This window comes from Wolffia australiana, chromosome 1 (assembly GCF_029677425.1).
Source record: "Wolffia australiana isolate 7733 chromosome 1, ASM2967742v1".
Taxonomy (NCBI): domain Eukaryota; kingdom Viridiplantae; phylum Streptophyta; class Magnoliopsida; order Alismatales; family Araceae; genus Wolffia; species Wolffia australiana.
In genome coordinates, this window is record NC_135835.1 from 3,679,783 (window position 1) to 3,699,060 (window position 19,278).

At 43.8% G+C, this 19,278-nt stretch overlaps 2 protein-coding genes across 5 annotated transcripts; both read right to left on the reverse strand.

The window, feature by feature from the left end:
• Positions 1-1,204: 1,204 nt before the first annotated feature.
• LOC144702192 (APETALA2-like protein 3) lies at positions 1,205-5,026 on the reverse strand. Of its 2 annotated transcripts, XM_078574146.1 has the most exons (11): positions 4,576-5,026; positions 4,466-4,491; positions 4,352-4,382; positions 4,179-4,266; positions 3,950-4,095; positions 3,734-3,778; positions 3,557-3,654; positions 3,322-3,455; positions 2,778-2,888; positions 2,572-2,644; positions 1,205-1,423 (listed from the first exon to the last, which is right to left on the reverse strand). In XM_078574146.1, exons 1-10 carry the CDS (start codon positions 4,878-4,880, stop codon positions 2,573-2,575), a joined length of 1,056 nt encoding a protein of 351 aa, XP_078430272.1. In that variant the 5' UTR covers positions 4,881-5,026; the 3' UTR covers positions 1,205-1,423; position 2,572. The 2 variants fall into 2 exon arrangements, with proteins under 2 accessions (XP_078430272.1, XP_078430262.1); XM_078574136.1 differs by lacking the exon at positions 1,205-1,423 and having other exon boundaries at positions 2,338-2,644.
• A 200-nt stretch (positions 5,027-5,226) lies between these two features.
• RAD51B (DNA repair (Rad51) family protein) lies at positions 5,227-19,273 on the reverse strand. 3 transcript variants are annotated; one of them, XM_078574108.1, is made up of 12 exons: positions 19,140-19,273; positions 18,946-19,059; positions 18,697-18,846; positions 18,519-18,622; positions 18,383-18,446; positions 18,145-18,200; positions 17,678-17,758; positions 17,116-17,184; positions 16,926-17,017; positions 16,745-16,861; positions 6,664-6,810; positions 5,227-5,472 (listed from the first exon to the last, which is right to left on the reverse strand). In XM_078574108.1, the coding sequence occupies exons 1-12, from the start codon at positions 19,221-19,223 to the stop codon at positions 5,447-5,449; spliced, it is 1,104 nt and encodes a 367-aa protein (XP_078430234.1). In that variant the 5' UTR covers positions 19,224-19,273; the 3' UTR covers positions 5,227-5,446. The 3 variants fall into 3 exon arrangements, with proteins under 3 accessions (XP_078430234.1, XP_078430250.1, XP_078430243.1); XM_078574124.1 differs by lacking the exon at positions 5,227-5,472 and adding an exon at positions 5,504-6,507; XM_078574117.1 differs by lacking the exon at positions 5,227-5,472 and adding an exon at positions 5,504-6,567.
• Between the last annotated feature and the right edge of the window lie 5 nt (positions 19,274-19,278).

Genomic DNA, 19,278 nt, shown 5'->3' on the forward strand with positions numbered 1-19,278 from the left:
TGTTAATTATCAAACTTCAAGGACCATAATATTATTCTCATGTGTAATGATTTTGTGAACTATGGGTGGGATCATAGCATTGTGCTCACTATTTTCTATACATATATTCCTAATATTCATACTCGATGAATACTCACAAAGGAAATTGAATTATTTAGGATGACATTATCTGATCCTACTTATAGGGTAAGTATGACTGATCCTATGGACAGACAATGGGTGCTATTTAGGGAACGAGTTTGATGAGTTCAATGAATGAATCTGTAAATAGTATTATCCCTAGATGTCAATTAGAATGATTCACCTCAATGTCATATTAGTGGTCATTTGTCCTGAGACACTAAAGACTTTGTATGGGCGGAAGGCTATATTTAAAGTACGACTTACAAATCCCGAATCACATGTTTCAAATGAGTATTACCTTGGATATAGCAACAAGTACACAAAATTTATTGAGTGATCAATATGGGATCTTCCACCCTTTTTATATGAAGAAATTTACTAAAGGAAGAATATACATTAAATAATTGGCCAAGATAGTGGAGATATTGAATAAAACATTCTCTAATGATATTTCTTACACATCAGTACTATCAAAAATATCAGACTAGGGCTCGAGGGTAAACCATACCCCAAGTCATGAGGAGTCTTAAACAAATGAAAGAGTATAATTATTTAGTAATTGATGGAAATAAGGGTTTTATGAGAGAATTCAATTGCTAATTTTTATATTGTGGAGTACAAGGCTGGAAACTGAACTTGTCAATTGGGTTCAATCAATCATTAATTATTAAATAATTTATTAAACTTAATTAAACAGATTATCTAATAACTTTTATTGGGGAATTAAATATATTAACTGGACTGATACATGGGCCTAGAGGATCACACACACAAAATTTATTGATGTTGGTAGATATGCTTACGTTATAAGGATTTTTATGAGAAGTTCCTTAAATAAGTATGAATAAAGAGGGCACTCATTTTAGATTCCCATAAAACTAAACCTGTTAGTCCTCCATTTCTTTTTGTCTTCTGATTCCACTCACTCCATTATTAGGACTTGATGATGAGGATCTTCAAGAAGAGTTGGAGAGGAGAAATAGGAAAAGATTGATCATTGCATCAATATTGTGGATACGTCGACATGCTGAACCCTTGAATGTGCATGAAACATGATTTGAAGTAGTCAAACAAAGCCATATGACCCAATAGTAAATTATCCACAAAGTTTATTAAAGTTATTCAACCAAATTGGCAGAGAGTAACTGGTACAAAAATGCATAATTCATGAAGAAGAATGATATCCTGACTCAAACTACTACTCCACATACATCTTAGATAAATGGCCTAGTTGAAAGGAGAAGTTTTACCTTGATGGGCATGGTGTCAATGCAGATGATAGTTTGTACATCCATAGTACCTGATGACACACATTCCATGTAAGGGTGGATTGAACCCCTTTCACATTAGATGGCACAGTTTCATATGGAAGCTCACATATTGGCAACTTTACAAATCAATTCAATTGAATCAATTTCATGAATAATTTGTCTATATTTTATTAGTTAATTAATTTGGCTAAGTAATTTATAATAATTAGATTTATGGATTCATTAACTAGATTAGTACAAAGACATGAAGGGTCAAAGGCATTGTGTTTATAAGGTGCGAGAGGATATACCGAAACTTTTTATGAAAGACTTTACTAAGTGTAAAGGACCCAAAGTTCTGATTATGTGTCCCTTTTTTTTTCTCCCTTGTTTCTTGAATGGTGTGAAAACCTTTCCAAATGTATAACGATAATGATTAAAAAGAAGACACAAATTCAGCCTGTGAAGGACAACATGGATTTGTATATAGTTTGGTTATTATGTGCTGCTTGAGATGACATGTTCAAGGAACTAGTGGATTTAACCCCACACAATATGATTTGATCATCGAATTGTTTAGATTTTACTTTTAAATGGCCAATTTGATTTCTAAACATTCTGACCCGCAAATTTCTTCTCAAATTATCGAAGGTGGCTGAACCTAACAATAAGAGGATGTTGAATGGCTACTTTTTCATTAAATATGCACCCAAACTTTCAAAATCAACAAATGCAATGGTTGAAGCAGCCGAAGAAAAGACGAAAAGACGAAACAAACAGGTTAATCTAGCAATGTTTGAAGAATATATATACTTTTAAGATATCCCTATGTGTTAACAGTGCTTCTGTCGTTGTGATGTTTTATCAACTATTATTAGAGCATGCTAGAGAGTGGTGACCATGGTGTATGCTCAAAAGCACAAACAATATAACGAAGCAGAAGATGACCAGACATGAGTTCCAATTCGAGTAAAAAATCAGATGGTGTATTCTCTCAGTGTTCTTTCCATCATTGAAGCATTTGTATTATGTTTGATGATAAAGATTCTATCATCCAAACCATGTTACAGTTTCTCAACACAGTATGCATGTCATCTACTTCAAGTTCTACTTGAATCATCAAAATGGATCAAATCATTAGCACTAAGCTTGTGTCCATAATTCAACCTGTATTTTAGTAAATGTTTTCATTGCTGACCTCAGTGGGGCATTATAGAATCCTGATGATGCTGCTGAAGATAACAGCGGGATGGAGTAGATCCTCGACCTTGCTGCCATAGACGGGCAGAGAAAATTTTTAATTCAAATTATTAATTTCGTGCAACGAAATGATAATGCTAGGATCATAAAAATATTGACAGAAAAAAGAAGGAAATGTTGAAGTAAAACGAGCGAGGGAACTACCTGAAGAATAGGGAAGAAGGGAACCGACGAGGAAACAGACAAAGAAGAAGAGCTTTCAGCCGACGGTCTAAGCGGCTGGACCGGTCTTCCCTCGACCAGATATTGGTCAGCCTGTTATTACAAAGAAAATGTCAATTTTCGGTATAAAATTGGGATTCGTCTTGATCTTGATTGATTAACCAGATCCATTTTGATCTGATCAGCTATTCAATCAAGCGTCAACTCTAACCTCGATCGGCGGGGTCAATCGATTGACTAGATCGATAAGGTTAGACAACCCATGGGTCTATTCCCCTTAATTGGCCTTATCGTCAACTAATCAGTCTGAAATCGATCAACTCAGGCAATCAAATCATTGATTGGCGAAAACTGTCTAAGATTCACCCCGGGTATACTGTGGAAACAACTAATAATTAAATAAAAAATAAAGTATCTCAGGTCTCTTTCAAAATCGTGGCAAGAACGATTACTAAATACGCAAAGTCGAGGAAATTACTTCTTTTTACTTTCAAATTTCAGTAGAACAGAGTTGGGAAACAATTACCCGGAAATTCCTGGTCTCAGGGGATGTTTCGTGGGCGTCACGCTGATATAACCCCGTTTTAACGCCATTCTGAGTTAAACTACCAGTTGTTGGCTGAGATATGCTTAGACTTAAGTCAAGCATTCTGTCAGATCCTATCATATTCGTTTTACAATGTCAGAAACATGATGACACGCGATTAAAAGTTTATAAATCCCGAAACAGTAAAATCATGATATGGGAGGTGGAATGTTACCGTCCACATCCATCTCAGAAACATCATCCCACTTATCCTTTCGGAAATTTGAGATGACTTGCTTTCCGCTGAGTTTCACCGAAGCCTCGTCGTAAGCACTGGACAGCGAGAACAGGAGATTAACATGGGATTCTCCAGAGAGAAATTAACTTCGAAGAAAAAAGGAGTAGATATTACCTTACTGCTTCGACTTCGCTATTGAATAATCCAAGGTAAACAGACCTGCCCACAACCCAGATCTCTTATTAGGACGGAGAGATCTGGTAACTTTTGTTGGACATCTTATTGCCTTAACCGACTAAAACTAATGGGCCGGATAGAAAAGTAGATTTTTTTCGGATAAAAAAAAACACATTATTGAGGAAAAAAAATGTCTCATGAACTGTTTGTTACCTGTCGCCGGGCAGCTGTCCAACGCGTGCTTCCCAGCGACCACACTTGTGAAGAGTCACACCGCTAAATTTAGATGTTCCTCTCGAGACTCCCGACGTCCGCCGCCGCAGAAGGTGCACGAATTGCTCCTTGGTCAGATTCTTCGTCTACAGACACAGAAAACCGAAGGAAGAGTTAAAAAAATACAGCACAAACAGATTTAGCGAATGATTTTAGAAGGAAAATTCACGTTTTGGAGGTCTTCGTAGTAGTCGCTGACGTGGAAATTGATGTCCGCATCGACACCCCGGAACTTGAGAGCGGCTCGATCGTAAGCCCTGCAACCGAATCCTTCCTCTGATTAGCTTTTCTCCACGAAGAATACTCTACCGATGGAGGATAAAAGAAGAGACATCTTCTCACCTTGCGGCAGCGTAAGCAGTGTCGAATCCCCCTGAAGATGAGTAAAAGACGAACACCAGTTTATATCTAATTTCTATTTCTGAAACTACTTTGGAAAGAGAGAAATTTTCTTACCCAGGTACACCTGCTTCCTGGAGTCCCTGCGCAGAGGACGAATGAAACTTCCAATCAGATGAGCACAGGGGATTGATAATTCAATAAGATAAAAGCCCAGGAATACTGACCAGATGTGAGATTCCCAGCGGCCGGTTCGTCGATAGAAGGTGACGCCTCGATACTGAGAGCTCCTTGAGCGAGGACCGCGCCTGCTCTTCTTCGCCTCCCGCGGTTCTTGCCCATCCAACTGAAATAGCGGTTCTTCCGAAGAGGAAGAACACCGCGACGAAGGAAATAGATGTCTAGTCTGGACAGAGGCCTCCAAAGCGGAGCCATCGACGTCTATGATCGACGAACTGGGGGAATCTGGCTCATCCGAGGGTTCCTCTTGCCTTAAAAGTTCTTCGTGAGAGGCCAAATTCAGATCAAACATTCTCAGATCTTCCTTTTCCCCCAGAATTCCCCACTCCAAGTCTCCGCTCTAAATACAGAGATCCTGAGCAGGGGGTTAAAAAAAAAACGGTACGAGGTATCTCCAGCGGCCACGTCGACTATCAGTCTCTTGCAGCCGTCCGATGATAACCCCATCCGAGGTTCTCCGACTGGCTTCCTCTCTGCTTTTGACTCCCACGCGTGTTTTTTGCTTTTTTCCTTCAATCTGGAGAGAGAATCCAGCGCGGCCATCCGACGACAATCGAGGTATCTCGGATAACTCTATTCGCGCACGTTTTACGTGCTGCCGACCACGTGGAATTGCCTCTAGAAGAATCAGTCCGGAGATATTTACAAGCCAACCAGAGCCGATTTTCTCAACCCCTCAGTGTTGGGCCCCCCCCCCCCCGGTAAGCGATTTACTTTATATCACTTAAAGCCCACTTGGCTGGGGCCGATTTGGGCCAACCCAGCGTGATGTGACCTCGACACCGTCGGGGCCACATGGCTGATTCCAGTTATTGCACGAGTTTTCTTAAAATTTGCATAAAAGCTTGGAGACTATGTTTAGTTTCCGTAGAACACAGTGTGACCTGAATTTCAAGACAGAACAATTAGGTGCGCGCGGAATCGGCTAATAGAAATGAGAAATAAAGGCAGGATGAGTGGGGCAGAAGGGACAGGCCGGCTGATTACAATTATGACAGTTATTTTCTGGAAATTTTACGGAAATGTCTGTGGACTATGTTTAGTTTCCGTAGAAGACAGTTTGACCCGAATATCAAGACCAAAAATGAGGAGCGCGGGGAATGGGCTAAAAGAAATGAGAAATAAAGGCAGGATGAGTGGGGCAGAAGGGACAGGCCGGCTGATACAATTATGACGATAATTTTCTGGAAATTTCGCAGAGAAGTCTGCGAATATGTTTAGTTTCCGTAGAACGAGAAATAAAGGGAGGATGAGAAGGGCAGAAGGAACTGGCCGGCTGATTACAATTCTGACAATAATTATCTGGAAATTTCGCAGAGAAGTCTGCGGAATATGTTTAGGACCCGAATTTCAAGACCAAAAATGAGGAGCGCGCGGAGTTGACTAAGAAAAACGAGAAATAAAGGGAGGATGAGAAGGGCAGAAGGGACTGGCCAGCTGATTACAACTATGACTAGAATTTCAGGAAAAATGTACAGAAAAGTCTGCATACTATGTTTAGTTCCCGTGGAAGACAGTGTGACCTGAATTTCAGGACATAAAAAAATTGGTGCGCGTGAATTAGGTAAAAGAAAGAGAAATAAATGGGGATGAGAGGGCCAGAGGGGACTGGCCGGCTGATTACAATTATGACAAGAGTTTTCTGGAAATTTTACAGAAAAGTCTGGAGACCATGTTTAATTGCCGTCGAAGACAGTTCGACCTGAATTTCGAGACATAAAAAAAATTCGGTGCGCCTGGATTTGGCTAAAAGAACGATAAATAAATGGGGATTGGCCGGCTGGCTCCAATTATGACAAGAGTTTCAAGACATAAAACTAGGGGCACACAGATTTGGCTGAGAAAAAAACGTGAAATAAAGGGAGGATGAGAGGGAAAGAAGGGACTGGCCGGCTGATTCTAATTATGACAAGAGTTTCCTGGACAATTTCGAGAAAAGTCAGGAGACTATGTTTAGTTTCCGTAAAAGACAGTATGACCTGAATTTCAAGACATAAAATTAGGAATGCGTGGATTTCAGATTAGAAAAAAAAACAGAAATAAAAGGAGGATGAGAGGGGGAAGACGGGACAGACCTTGAGACCGGATCAGGTTTATATCCGGGCCAATCAATGTAACGCCGTTATTGCTCAGTAAGCTAATCCCAGCAGAATCGATGGTGTAAGGGAATGTCAGTGGTGCTGACAGAGGACTCTTAGCGATTTTCATCCACTTATTGTTGCCTGCAAGAGGATCTATGTCAGGCCCGATAAGAACATGAATCATACAGCGGTCTCCGTCAGAGGTGAGCCCATACACACCAGAAAGCAGAAAAGCCTGACATCAAATAGATTTTTTAAATAAAACCGCTCGATCTTCAATTTAATGCGCGACGAGGACAAAAAATAGGAAATAATTATGATATTGACGAGCCAGCTCATATTATTGCATAGCTCCAAGGTCAATAACAAAAGACAAGGATCAACGTGGGAGACTTGAGGCTGTGAGCAAAGCTACCGGACAACCAGTGAAAACGACAAGTTATGATTCCATGATTTATTAGTTTCGGCCCAACTACAAAAATGAGAGATCAGAACAAAACGAAGATAGAGCGTGGGCATTTATTAAAAGAACTAGAAAATGAAAAATTGTAATGCCCCTAATAAAACAAGAGATCCTCATATTAGCTTTCCTAGATTACAATGTTCCAAATCAAAAAATTGAGTTCGAATGATTATTGAAAGAAGTGATGGTAACTCATCAATGAAACATAACATGTGATATTATTTTGACCTGGGGATTTTTGGAAATAGACCATGTTAGAGTCTGTTTTATCTGGAGAAGCTTTTTACTGCCCAACTCCCTAATTTCATGAGGCTTGACCATCCCATTAGCATGATAGCTTTTTGTTAAATAGAATAACCACATTTTTGTTCAATAGAATAACCCAGACAGAGATGTTTGAGGAGAAGATGCAAGTTCATAAACTCGTCCACTAATCGTTAACGCCAGTCCCCACATTGTGTTTAGCACAGTCTACCATTTTTAATTACTGTAGACGGATCATGCATATTGAGTAATTTGACACATGATGTCCAAATTATCCAAAGTCATATCAAAACAAACAACAGTGCAGTGAATAATAGAGCATTTATTTTTGTGCGAGTTCCTCAAGAGCTGTGTGTTTCCCGTAATGGTATTAGGGCTCACTAGACCGAGGAACGATTTTTTTTCTATTTTGTTTGACTTCTATAATTCACTTCACTGCCAAGCTTGCGTCAAAGAAACTCGTGATGGGAAGTACTGAGGTCCATGTATTTTTCGGTGGGTTCTGGTAAGTGCATAAGATTAAGGTAGATCCTCAGGCTTCTTCAGAGGGCTCGGAAGTCGAGGGTCCAGCAGAAGTAAGCTGTCCTCACTTCCACTCCTGAATCAGGAAGGAAACTAAAGAAGAATCAAATTCAAGAGTTTCATGTCAGAGCTCTCGTCTAAACAGTCTGGCACGATTGTAACTAGATGTTATCGAATATTGAGCCCGTTGGAGGCTTTTCTATTTGTGAATGGCCCTCACAGCCATCTCTATGTTCTTTGTGGGACATCTCTCGCTCTCTCTTTCTCCATTGCTCTTTCAAAATATATATATGTATGTATATATCGGCCCCCCTCATCATCTGATTCTCCCTCTTTAGACTCTTTGTTACCCTCTCTAGTCCGACCTCCACATAACATTAGGGCCACTGTAGCTCTCTGTTGCCGACCTCTGCCACTCAATTGGTCCTGTCGCCAACTACTTCATGTGGTTTGTCCACCTGCCTCAGACACTTATCTTCTGTTAGACGAAGAGGTCCATGGGGGAATAGAACCATGCTGAAATTCCACATTTCAATGATAAGCTTGTCCCTGTTGGGGCAGAGCAAGTTATTTTTTTGGCTGATGGGCTCAGGATGGGCCAGCTTAGGCCCCTGACTGGGCCAAGACTGGGCCTAGAGCTGTGTTGTTTCCAAAAATGGCTTGGATACTCAGCTGGACCATGGGCTTATCTGGGATGGGCCGCAGGTTGAGCCACTGCTTTGACCTCAACTGGACAGCATCTAGCTGGGCCACGACTGCTGTTTGTCCCAAGCTAATATGGTGGGATACAGCTACAGGGAACAATATGCTAGTTTACCAGGCTGCAGTTACAGTTTACACTGACCCAGGCTGGTGGGCCATAGTCACAGGTTGAACTGGGCTTGCCACAGGTACATTTTGCACTAGGCTGGCCTGTTGGGCCGCAGTAGCTTGTTGTTCCATGGGGACTTAGATGGCCCAACATCGAAGCAGTAGGTTAGTAAGCAGTAGGTGAGTTTGCAACAGTTATTTCCTCTTTGGGTACTCCACCAGTGACAGCTGGAGCTGGTGTGGCTGCAGCAGTGTAGCGGTGGTGCAACAACCCCCAATCACTGAGAGGCCGGGCCAGGCAAAGGAGGCGGACCAAGGCAGAAATGGCAGCAGTAGACAGAAGTGCCAGCAAAGGCAGAGACAAGGTGGAAGTAGTCCCGTTGGGCAAAGGAGACAGGCAGTGGGTCAGAGATGGAACCCCAGGGCAAAAGAAACGGTGGCACTTCTGGCTGGGGTAGCAGATGATGAGGTTGCATAAGGATATGCCAGCCATCGTTTTTGGTGGCTCAAGTTGTGGCAGCGGCAGTAGATAAAATGGCTCTGACACCATTGATAGAATGTCAAAGCTTCAATATGAGCCACCAGCAGTTCATGCAAGGAAGAAGGCTCGTTAACGGCCCAGCCCACGTCGGTGCCTAAGCTGTGAGTTGAACAGTTGGCCGAACAGTTGAAGATCTTGATGATCGCACCCCACCAACAACTCACCGCTTCCATGGCGCAAACGCCCAAGTATGCTCCTTCTGGGCCTCAGCTGAGCCTTGCACCAAACTAAATCTCTATCAACGATGAGGCGGCCTTTTGCCACCATCTCCCTGTCCACCATACCACCACCACTCCTCCAGCCTGCCCAGGGATTGTGTAAAGAGCACCTTGTTCTGGCAAACCCTTATGGGCCGCTGACGCGAAGAAAGGTGATTTTTGACCCCATCCCAACCCCAAGGGCTCCGGACCTGAGCCCCCTCCAACCACCAGGTGATGAAAGCCCATCTCACATTGGGCTGCGCTTAGAGGTGTGGTGGATGAAGATGGCAAAGCGCTGGCTGATGGCAAAATGGCTGCTATGGCAGCCCATCCTCCCTTCAGCGTGGCAGCAGGCAGCTGCAATCATGGAAGTACACCGTGGTGGTCTAGGCTTCACAAATCGGCAGTGGCATCTGGTGACCTTTGTGCTGCTTTGGCACTGTCGATTGAACTGAGTCCTTGGAGCAGAAGGCGAGAAATACAGAGTATAGAAGAGGAAGAGGAGAAAATTCTTAGAGAAAAGAAGCTTAACATTTCATTAACATAATAGAGTTTTTATACAAGCCGTTTATAACGGCTAGTTTGACTAGCCGTTATAACTCCGATTTAATTAAATCAGATGATGTGCCCATAAGTATTGGCTCATCAATAATAATCTAATTATGTAATTTCTATAATTAGCTTATACAAGTGGGCTCGTGGGATGCTTCGGCTTCATGGGCTGCCGATACTCGTAAATACAGCCCCGGATCATATCAAACAGTTGCTCCAACAATGGTTCATCTGTCTGTCGGCGGAATACCATAGAAGGTCTCTTTCTTGGTGTGCAAGCCCAATTCCTCCACAGTGATACTCTTGATAAAATTATGTGTCTTCCTGGTATGAATAAGTAACACCACATTGCACTTTCCATCCCAACCTTTCAACCAGAAAAGTGTCTCGATGACACGCCCAATGCTAACTTGAGGGACACAACTGTCAATGCTACCTGATTATTTGGTTGCCACTTCGTTTTCTGTAGTTGCCAACTCACTTAGTTCATCCGTGTTGTTGGTCTTGCTTGTCACAATATGAATTTAACATTTCACTACATTTGTCACATAGCTATTGTGCCTTGCATGATGCAAACTCTCCTGATGTCCTGCAATTTCTCCTTGGCCTCAATGGCGCAGGCAAAGAGTCTTCCATAATCCATGGTTTCAGCCAGCAGACTTCTCTCTAGAAAGAGGCTTCAGAGATGTCATGATGGCAGTTAGGGCAGTGGGTTCATTAATTAGGGATTGTACCCTGCCAAGCCAGCATATTCTTACAACTCGTCAATGGTGCACCATTGGCACAGTCATAATAGACAGGCATAGGCTCAGTGAAGGTTGAGACCAAAGTGACAGTGGAACCGCCCCATTAATTTATAGAAGCCCAGTCAGTAGAAGGCGCAACCTGTATTGTAGGAGAGGAAGGATTGGAAGCAGTGCTTAACCTTGTGCAACCAAATTTGTAGAGCCCAGCACAAAACATAAGATGAGAAGCTGAGGGTAGAGCCAACTGTGGCCCCCTGCCCTCATGAGTTGTCACCACCGAAGTAGTCCTTAGAGAAAGCTTCGTCATCATCTCATTGCCCGACGTCGCACTGTTGTATCTAGGCATTACATGGGAAGGTCAGCTGTACTCTCTTGGTCGAGTCCCTCAAGTGGACCGGGTAAAGCAGCCATGCCGTAGGCTGTTCCTTGGGGCCCAATTCTCGATCAGCACACTAGACTGGAATGTTAGCCCCGATGATGTGGCCAGTCCCCGAGCAATGACTGATTGACATTGTTTAAAGAAGACCTGTCACAATCAATCTGAGAGGCCCCCGTAGTCCTAATGTTGGATAGACATAAGTTCTTTACAAGAACATATCAAAGTTGTGTTATCTTGCATGGCATTTTGTGTTGTCATGGTGTAATCGGCTGCGGATGCAGCACGCTCCCTGCTATGTCATATTTTAGGCATAATAGAAATCAAACTGCCCATTGCATCCTTATTACCAGCCTCTGTGCATGAGGCCATGCAGATTTCTTTAGCACTCACCTACTTGACAATGACCTCAGGACAACTTGACTAAAGGTACTGACTGGAAAAAAAAGAGGGGCAAGTATCACACACGAGAAACTAGAAACTGAGAACTTAAAAAATTAACCAGAGAACAAGTTTACAAGTGTTTATATAGGAGCCCTAATGGGCTAATTAGGGAAAGTGCCCTTAATGGGCTAATTAGAGAAATAGAATAAAGATAGTAGGAGCACTAATGTCCACACTCCCCCTCAAGCTGGAGCGTGGATGTTTTCCACACCCAGCTTGACACAGAGCTCCTCAAACCTAGGGGCATGAAGCCCTTTGGTGAAGATGTCTGCAATCTGATCTGCTGATGGTACATATGGCGTGCAGAAATTTCCCGACTCAAGCTTCTCTTTAATGAAATGTCGATCGATTTCGATGTGCTTAGTGCGATCATGCTGGACGGGATCATGAGCAATGTTGATAGCAGATTTGTTGTCACAGAACAGCTGAACAGGGGAAGGAACCGGACGCCGTAGCTCACGAAGAATCTTGGTGATCCAAAGTGCTTCACAAAGACCATGCGCAAGTGCATGGAACTCCGCTTCAGCACTTGATCGGGATACCACCTGTTTCTTACTCCTCCACGTAATAAGATTGCCTCCCAAGAAGGTGCAGTACCCTGAGGTAGACTGACGATCAACCACGGACCCTGCATAATCCGCATCGGTATATACCTCTAGACGAAGGCCACTGTGACAATGGAACAGAAGTACACGGCCAATCATGCCCTTCAGAAACTGAAGAAGTCAATGGGCAGCATGAAGGTGGCTCATTCGAGGATTCTGCATAAACTAACTAAGAACACCCACTGAATATGCGATGGCTGGGCGAGTGTGGGTGAGATAGATCAGTTTGCCCACAATTCTTCGGTACTGGCCGAGCTCAGCAAGATCTTCATTCTCATCAGTGCCAAGTGGATGATTGGCGTCAATTGGTGTCGAAATGGGCTTGGAGTCCTCCTTTCCAAGCTCATACAGAAGATCCACCGTATATTTACGCTGACAGATGAAAATCCCACTAGAAGAATAAGCAACTTCAATACCAAGGAAATACCGCAACGGACCAAGATGATGAATAGCAAATTCCGATGACAGATAAGCAGCCAACTGGACAATAGTTTCCGTATCATCACCCGTGATAATAATGTCATCCACGTAGACTAGAAGGATAGCAACTCCCCCTGACGTGGAATGACGGTAGAAGAGGGTGTGATCTCCATTACACTGGCGATATCCACGATGTTTCATGGCCATAGTGAAACGACCAAACCAAGCACGGGAAGATTGCTTCAAACCATACAACGCTTTCTTCAGGCACACCCGGGAGGTAAGGCCATATAGATCTCCTCAGTCAAGTCACCATGAAGAAAAGCATTATTGACATCGTACTACTGTAAGGTCCAGCCACGGTCTGCAGCCAAGGCCAAGAGAATCCTGACGGTGTTCATCTTGGCCATAGGAGCGAATGTTTCCTGATAATCAATGTCATACTTCTGTGTAAAGCCCTGCGCCACAACACATGCCTTATGTAGTTCAATAGAGCCATCAGAATTTTGCTTTTCAGCATAAACCCAACGACTACCGACCAAGTGCTTGCCCGGTGGGAGAGGGACCAGATCCTATGTATCATTCAAAGCGAGTGCTTGGAGCTCCTCCTCCATAGGCAATGTCCACCATCTTTGGAAGGGAGATGGAGTCAAGGGAGGTAAGAAGAGCATGGAATGATGGGGAGAGGCGATGAGATGAGACATAAGTGGTTAATGGATATAATGGTTGTGGGCGAGGGCAAGACACAAGAGCTAATGAGGAATTTTTGGGAGGATTTTGTGAGAAGGATGAGGGGGCTGCAGGAGTGGGAGTAACACGAGGTTTTTGACGAGCGAGGGTGAGACCATAACGTTTTTCTGGAGGGCAGCGTCGTATAGTGACACCAGGAGGAGGAACAGATGAAGCGGATGGAGTATCCGCGGGATGAGTGGATGGGAAATCCTTGGAAGACGCAGGAAGATCTGAGACCGGTGCTGGCAGAGACAGGGAGGATGATGTATCTACGGGAAGGACTGGTGGAGGCTCCTCGGAAGGAACCGGCGGGGAAGGAGTAGATGCTGGTGGAGACGTGGATGATGGAGGGAGGATAAGGAACTCAAGAGGATCTGACTGAAGAGGTAAAGAAGGTGAGACTGGAGAAGAAGGATAATAAGGAGTGAATTCGTCAAAGGTGGCATCCTTTGTAACGATAAATCGACGAGAGGGCGGATGGTAACAGCGATAACCCTTTTGGGTGGGAGAATAACCGACGAATACACATTGGATAGCACGAGGGTCAAGCTTGTCCTGACCGAGATGATGGTTAGGGACAAAACAAACACACCCAAAAACACGAGGGAGAAGGTTAGTTCGGAGGGAAACATTTAGAAAGGAATGCTGGAGACAGTCAAGTGGAGTAGAATGATCAAGCACACGAGAAGGAAGGCGATTGAGGAGATGGATGGCGGTGAGAACGGCTTCGCCCCAAAAATATTTGGGCACATGCATGTGAAATAAGAGGCTGCGGGTTGTATCAAAGATGTGACGAAATTTTCGTTCTGTAACACCATTCTGTTGGGGTGTGTATGGGCAAGTAGTTTCATGGATAATGCCTTTTGTTTGAAGAAAGTGGTTGACGTGGAATTGACATAGTCTCAAGCATTGTCGGAGCGGAAGCGACGAATGGGAGTGGAAAATTGGGTTTGAATTAGAGAGTAGAACTGGGGAATGACGAGAGAGAGATCTGATTTGTGTTTTAATAGATAAGCCCATGTGAAGCGAGTAGTGTCATCAATGAAGATGCATAACCACCGAGCGCCAGAAGTGCTGTTAACAGGGGCTGGTCCCCAAACGTCGGTGTGAATCAGGGAGAAGGGGGTCGTTGTATGAGAAGAAGACATAGGATACGTCGTGCGATGATGTTTAAAAATTCGACAAGCATCACAAACAAAGCGGTCAACAGAATGACCTTGAAAGAGTTTAGGAAATAAACAATAAAGAGTATCAAAAGACGGATGGCCGAGACGTCAATGGAGAAGCCACAAATGCTCATGAGACGCCGAAAAGGAAATAGCAGCAGCAGCTACAGCAAGAGAGGACGAAGGAGGTCGAACAACATAGAGGCTTTCATGCTCCCCAGCAATGGAAATCGTCCTCCCCGACACCGTATCCCGATAAAAACGGGTATTAAGAGTGAAGGTAAGGTCCTGGTTTAGATCGCTAACAAGACGAGATAAAGAGAGAAGATGATGAGCAAGACGAGGAACATAGAGGAGGAAAAAGCAACACGACCAATCCCAGCGACAGTGAGAAGATCATCAGATGCAGTTTTTACTTTGGAAGAGCCGGAAACAGGTTCATAAGTCACAAAAGCTCGCGGATTAGGTGTCATGTGAGCAGTGGCACCAGAATCAAGAAGCCAAGTGGAGGATGAAGAAGAATTTCCGGAATTTGACAGAGGCGTAGCAAGAATGGTGGACATACCTGCGTGGGCTAAGGAGCACGAGCCCACGACTGGAGGGTCAAGCAGTCGCCGGAGACGTTCCACTTCCTCAAGAGTAAAGTTGGGAGGTGAGGCATGGGTCGGAAGAATGCCATACGGCATAGGCACTTGACCAGGCGTTGGCACTAGGCTGACCGAAGGGGTGACAGTAGCAAGATTGCTCTGCTGCATTCACTTCCGTTGAAGTTTAAAGCACGTCTCCTTCGAATGACCTCGCTTCTTACAGTAATTGCAGAAAAGCGGAGAATCACCTTTGGGAGATTCCTCAGTCCGAGTAGATGCACCACAAGATAGAGCTCCAGTCGGTGCAGGCGTTGTAGGAGGGCGAGTGGAGGCAGACGACTGTACAACAAGTGCCGAAGCCGGGGTCTGAGTCTGCTGAAAGCAGGATTCTTCAATCCGAGCACTACGAAGCGCATCCTTAAAAGTAAGCTCTTTCTCCCGGTGAATAAGCTGAGCCCGTATAGATTCATACGCCGGGTTAAGTCCCATAAGGAACTGGAAAACCCAAAGCTGGAGAGTGTACTTTCGGTCCACGGAATGAGGGTCTGGTGGCATATAATGATCAATCTCATTCCAAAGGGAAATAAGCTCCGTGCTATATTCCATAACAGTTCTATCCCCTTGACGCAGGTTGGCGGCCAGATGCACTAATTCATATAATGTGACGGCCAGATGTTATGCTTCTTGGAGTGACTTTTAAGAGCAGCTTCCCACACTGCCCGGGCAAACTCGAGAGACAAAAATTCACCCTTGATGCTAAGTGAAATACTATCCAGTAGCCATCGTTGGACCACCCCTTCAACATCCAGCCAGTCGTAATACTTGGGATCCGTCCTGGGTGGTCCATCTTCAAGCAAATGGCGCATCAGACGACCCTTGAGAGTGATCTGGACATACTGGCGCCATTGGAGCAGGTTGAAGCCAGTAAACATCCCATCCAGAGGCATCTTGGGCAGGGAAAATGGTCCAGGCAAAGCAGACCAATTTCCCGGCTCAAGAGAAGACGCCGGTGCATGAGGCGGCTGACCAATACTGGATGGAGTAGATGCCGGCGTCACATTGGAGGCCTGAGCTTCTGGAAGATCAACTGTCTCAGGATTCTCCATTGATGTCTAGGAGGTCAAAGCAACACCCGGTGGATGCTGCGCTCAGGCAAGACCCAAGTGCAGAGAAGACCGCGTGCAGACAACGTGCGTAGAATCCGCGCAAAAAAAATGGCTTCTGCGTGCAGAAGAGGCCTAACGGAGGACTGGAGAGTGAAGGTCTCAGTGCGCAGAGAAGAGGCCGCGCAGAGAGCTTCTGCGCAAGGAGTAAGAAGGGAAGCCAGAGCACGAGATGATGGCAAATGGAAGAATGCCAACTATCGGAGCGCACGACCAAGCCCAAGAACTAGGGTGAGGGTTAGTGCTCTGATACCATGAGAAACTAGAAACTGAGAACTTAAAAAATTAACCAGAGAAGAAGTTTACAAGTGTTTATATAGGAGCCCTAATGGGCTAATTAGGGAAAGTGCCCTTAATGGGCTAATTAGAGAAATAGAATAAAGATAGTAGGAGCACTAATGTCCACAACACATGACAAGAAATTTAAGCCCTAGATATCAAACCTCAGGTTTCACTTTTAATATTAAATATGAATAATACGGACCTGAGTGTGCCTCAAAGATCAGACGAATAGTAACACAATGAGCCCATTGAATTCCCAAAGCAGGGACTACATGACATTCTTCAGCGTCTGAACTTCTGGTGTGGTTTGCCTGTAGACCTATTGAAAAGATTCTTTATCGTTGTGTCATCTAGACATGCACAGGAGAGGCTTAATTGCATACCTTGGAATGAATATTGAAGGACTTCACAGCGGGTCTGACCTCTAACCTGGTTAGTAACCACTATAGGGGTCCGTGAAAGTTCAGCAATTGATCTGATAAATTAAATGCGATCAAAACTCCACACGCCATTGGCATTTTGAGAATGAATAACGCAGGTCTAAAACAAAGAGAAGAAATTGAGTGTCCATACTTGAGATAAGAAAGGGAGCATCCATGAGAATGCTGGTGGGAACCTCTGATTTCTTTGTCGTTATTTTCCCTGAGATTATCATTGTCTAAGAGCACAGAAATTGAATGAAGAAAAAAAATATTAACAAATGAAATTTAGAAGCTTTCACACAACTGAATGAAGCATATTATCAGGGTCTTTGAAATGCAGAGTTAAATTTGGAGAGGTTATGTTTCCTGGGTCACAACTTAAAGGGGGCCTAATGCCAATAAATAGCCTTCATGGATGGCTGTGAGTTCATGCCGGGAAGTAGAGAATGTGTTAAGCATCTTTATCATGGTTTAGTAGGGAAAGAAGCGGAGCGGTGCAGAATATATGTTTCCTGTCTTTGGAAAATAACGAATTTAATTTCCCAGATTCACTTTGACAAGGCTTTTAACAGTATCAACCAATGTATAAATTAATGCGCAATAGATCCAATACATATCATGGTGCAAGTAACTTTTGTTTGAATAATTGGAACTAATTCATAAGGCAACGCTTGTGTGGAGTGTCACTGTGCATTAAAAAATAGTAACCTCACCCTGAGAAAAGAGCAGCCACGCTGTCAATAACAAGCAACTTCACCTGACGACGGAGAAGCTGCACTCTAATCTTCCGCAAGCTGCACATCCCTCGCCAGAAATGTTCACTAAGTGTCTTCGTGAGGGCCTCATCCCAGGGAAGAGTAATACAAAGCGTGATACGTATGGATATCTTAAAATCAGGTCAATAACAGGATAGAATTATGAGAGAAATGCTGATTCCAGTAAAATTGGAGTTCAAAGATGATCCCCATACTTTGGAATTTGTTATGCAACTTAATCGGTGCAAAGGTTTTTAAAAAATAGGAGGGGAACAAGGTATAGAACAGCCAAATGACATGATAGATATTGCACACAAAATATGAGAAAAAAATGTGGTAAAAAAAATTATATGTCATGCATGAAAGCTACACAACTTTTGACTTAATAGGAGATGAACTTGTGAGCCATTGGAGAAATCGTTTACCTTTCCATGAATTCGTCCAGGGATGAGGGCCTCATGACTTCTATCCTACCAGCTATCTGTAGGAAAACTGTAAGTTGTGGAAGAAGGTGTGCGCCTAACAGGGTGCATATAAAGAAATTCAGCAAATACGAGTGCAGTTAAGCCAAATATAAAATGAAGAACCAGTCGGACGAAACCTCAGAAGAGTAAGATTCCTAAAACCGAAACAATCGAGAAGAATGAGGCTGATTCCAAAAACCTCTTTCAGAACTCCTACGGCGTTAGCTATCTGAGGGAAGCTGTTAATTCCAATCTCGATTATCCTGTAATATTATTGCATATCATCCGTCACAGCATAGAATCGATGCAAGACTTATACATGCACAAGTGCACACCTCTGCGGGCTAAATTTAGCCTCTGTGTCAACGTATATAACGCGCCCATCTAAGCCCCCAAAGCTACTTGGCAAGGCCGCCAAAAGGGAAAGCTTTAGACAAAACTGTCAAGAAATCGCATGGTCATATTATCCACAATAACAATCCGAGGAAACTGTCAAAAGAAAGGGATTCTTACTTGAGTCTTTCCGACCCCTGCCGGACCAACTACCTCCGTCAGGCTCCCAAACGGAATGCCTCCGCACAACGCATCATCAAGACCTCGCAAGAGCGTCGGAAAATGTCCGAAAGAGAACTCATGAACCTGATCCTCCATAAGCGACAACGCCTAGAGTTTCAGCAGTTGAAAAAAAACAAGAAAATAATGAAAGTAGTCCTTAATAAGATGGTGCATACTTTGACAAAACGGGGAGAACACGGACATTACCGTCTGTGGAGGAGGACAAACCATTGCACTGATGTGCGACACCGCAGATTTCACCTCATCAAGATCGACGTCCAGAAGAGCCATTAACTCGAATTCCGTCATCGACAGCGCATCCTGAATATCACGAACAAACTAAGCGCGCAACCGATCGTTCGCTCCTCTTCAAACTAGCGAAAATCCTGTTCTCCGCTTACCTTTGCCGTCAAGATGCTACGTGCAGCGAAGATGTTGGCCATGGACGTCGGAAGGCCAATCTGACTGATCAACTTGTTCGCCATCTCTCGCAAGGACTGGAGGAAAAACCCGCGAAAGGACCCGAGACCGCCAATTCAA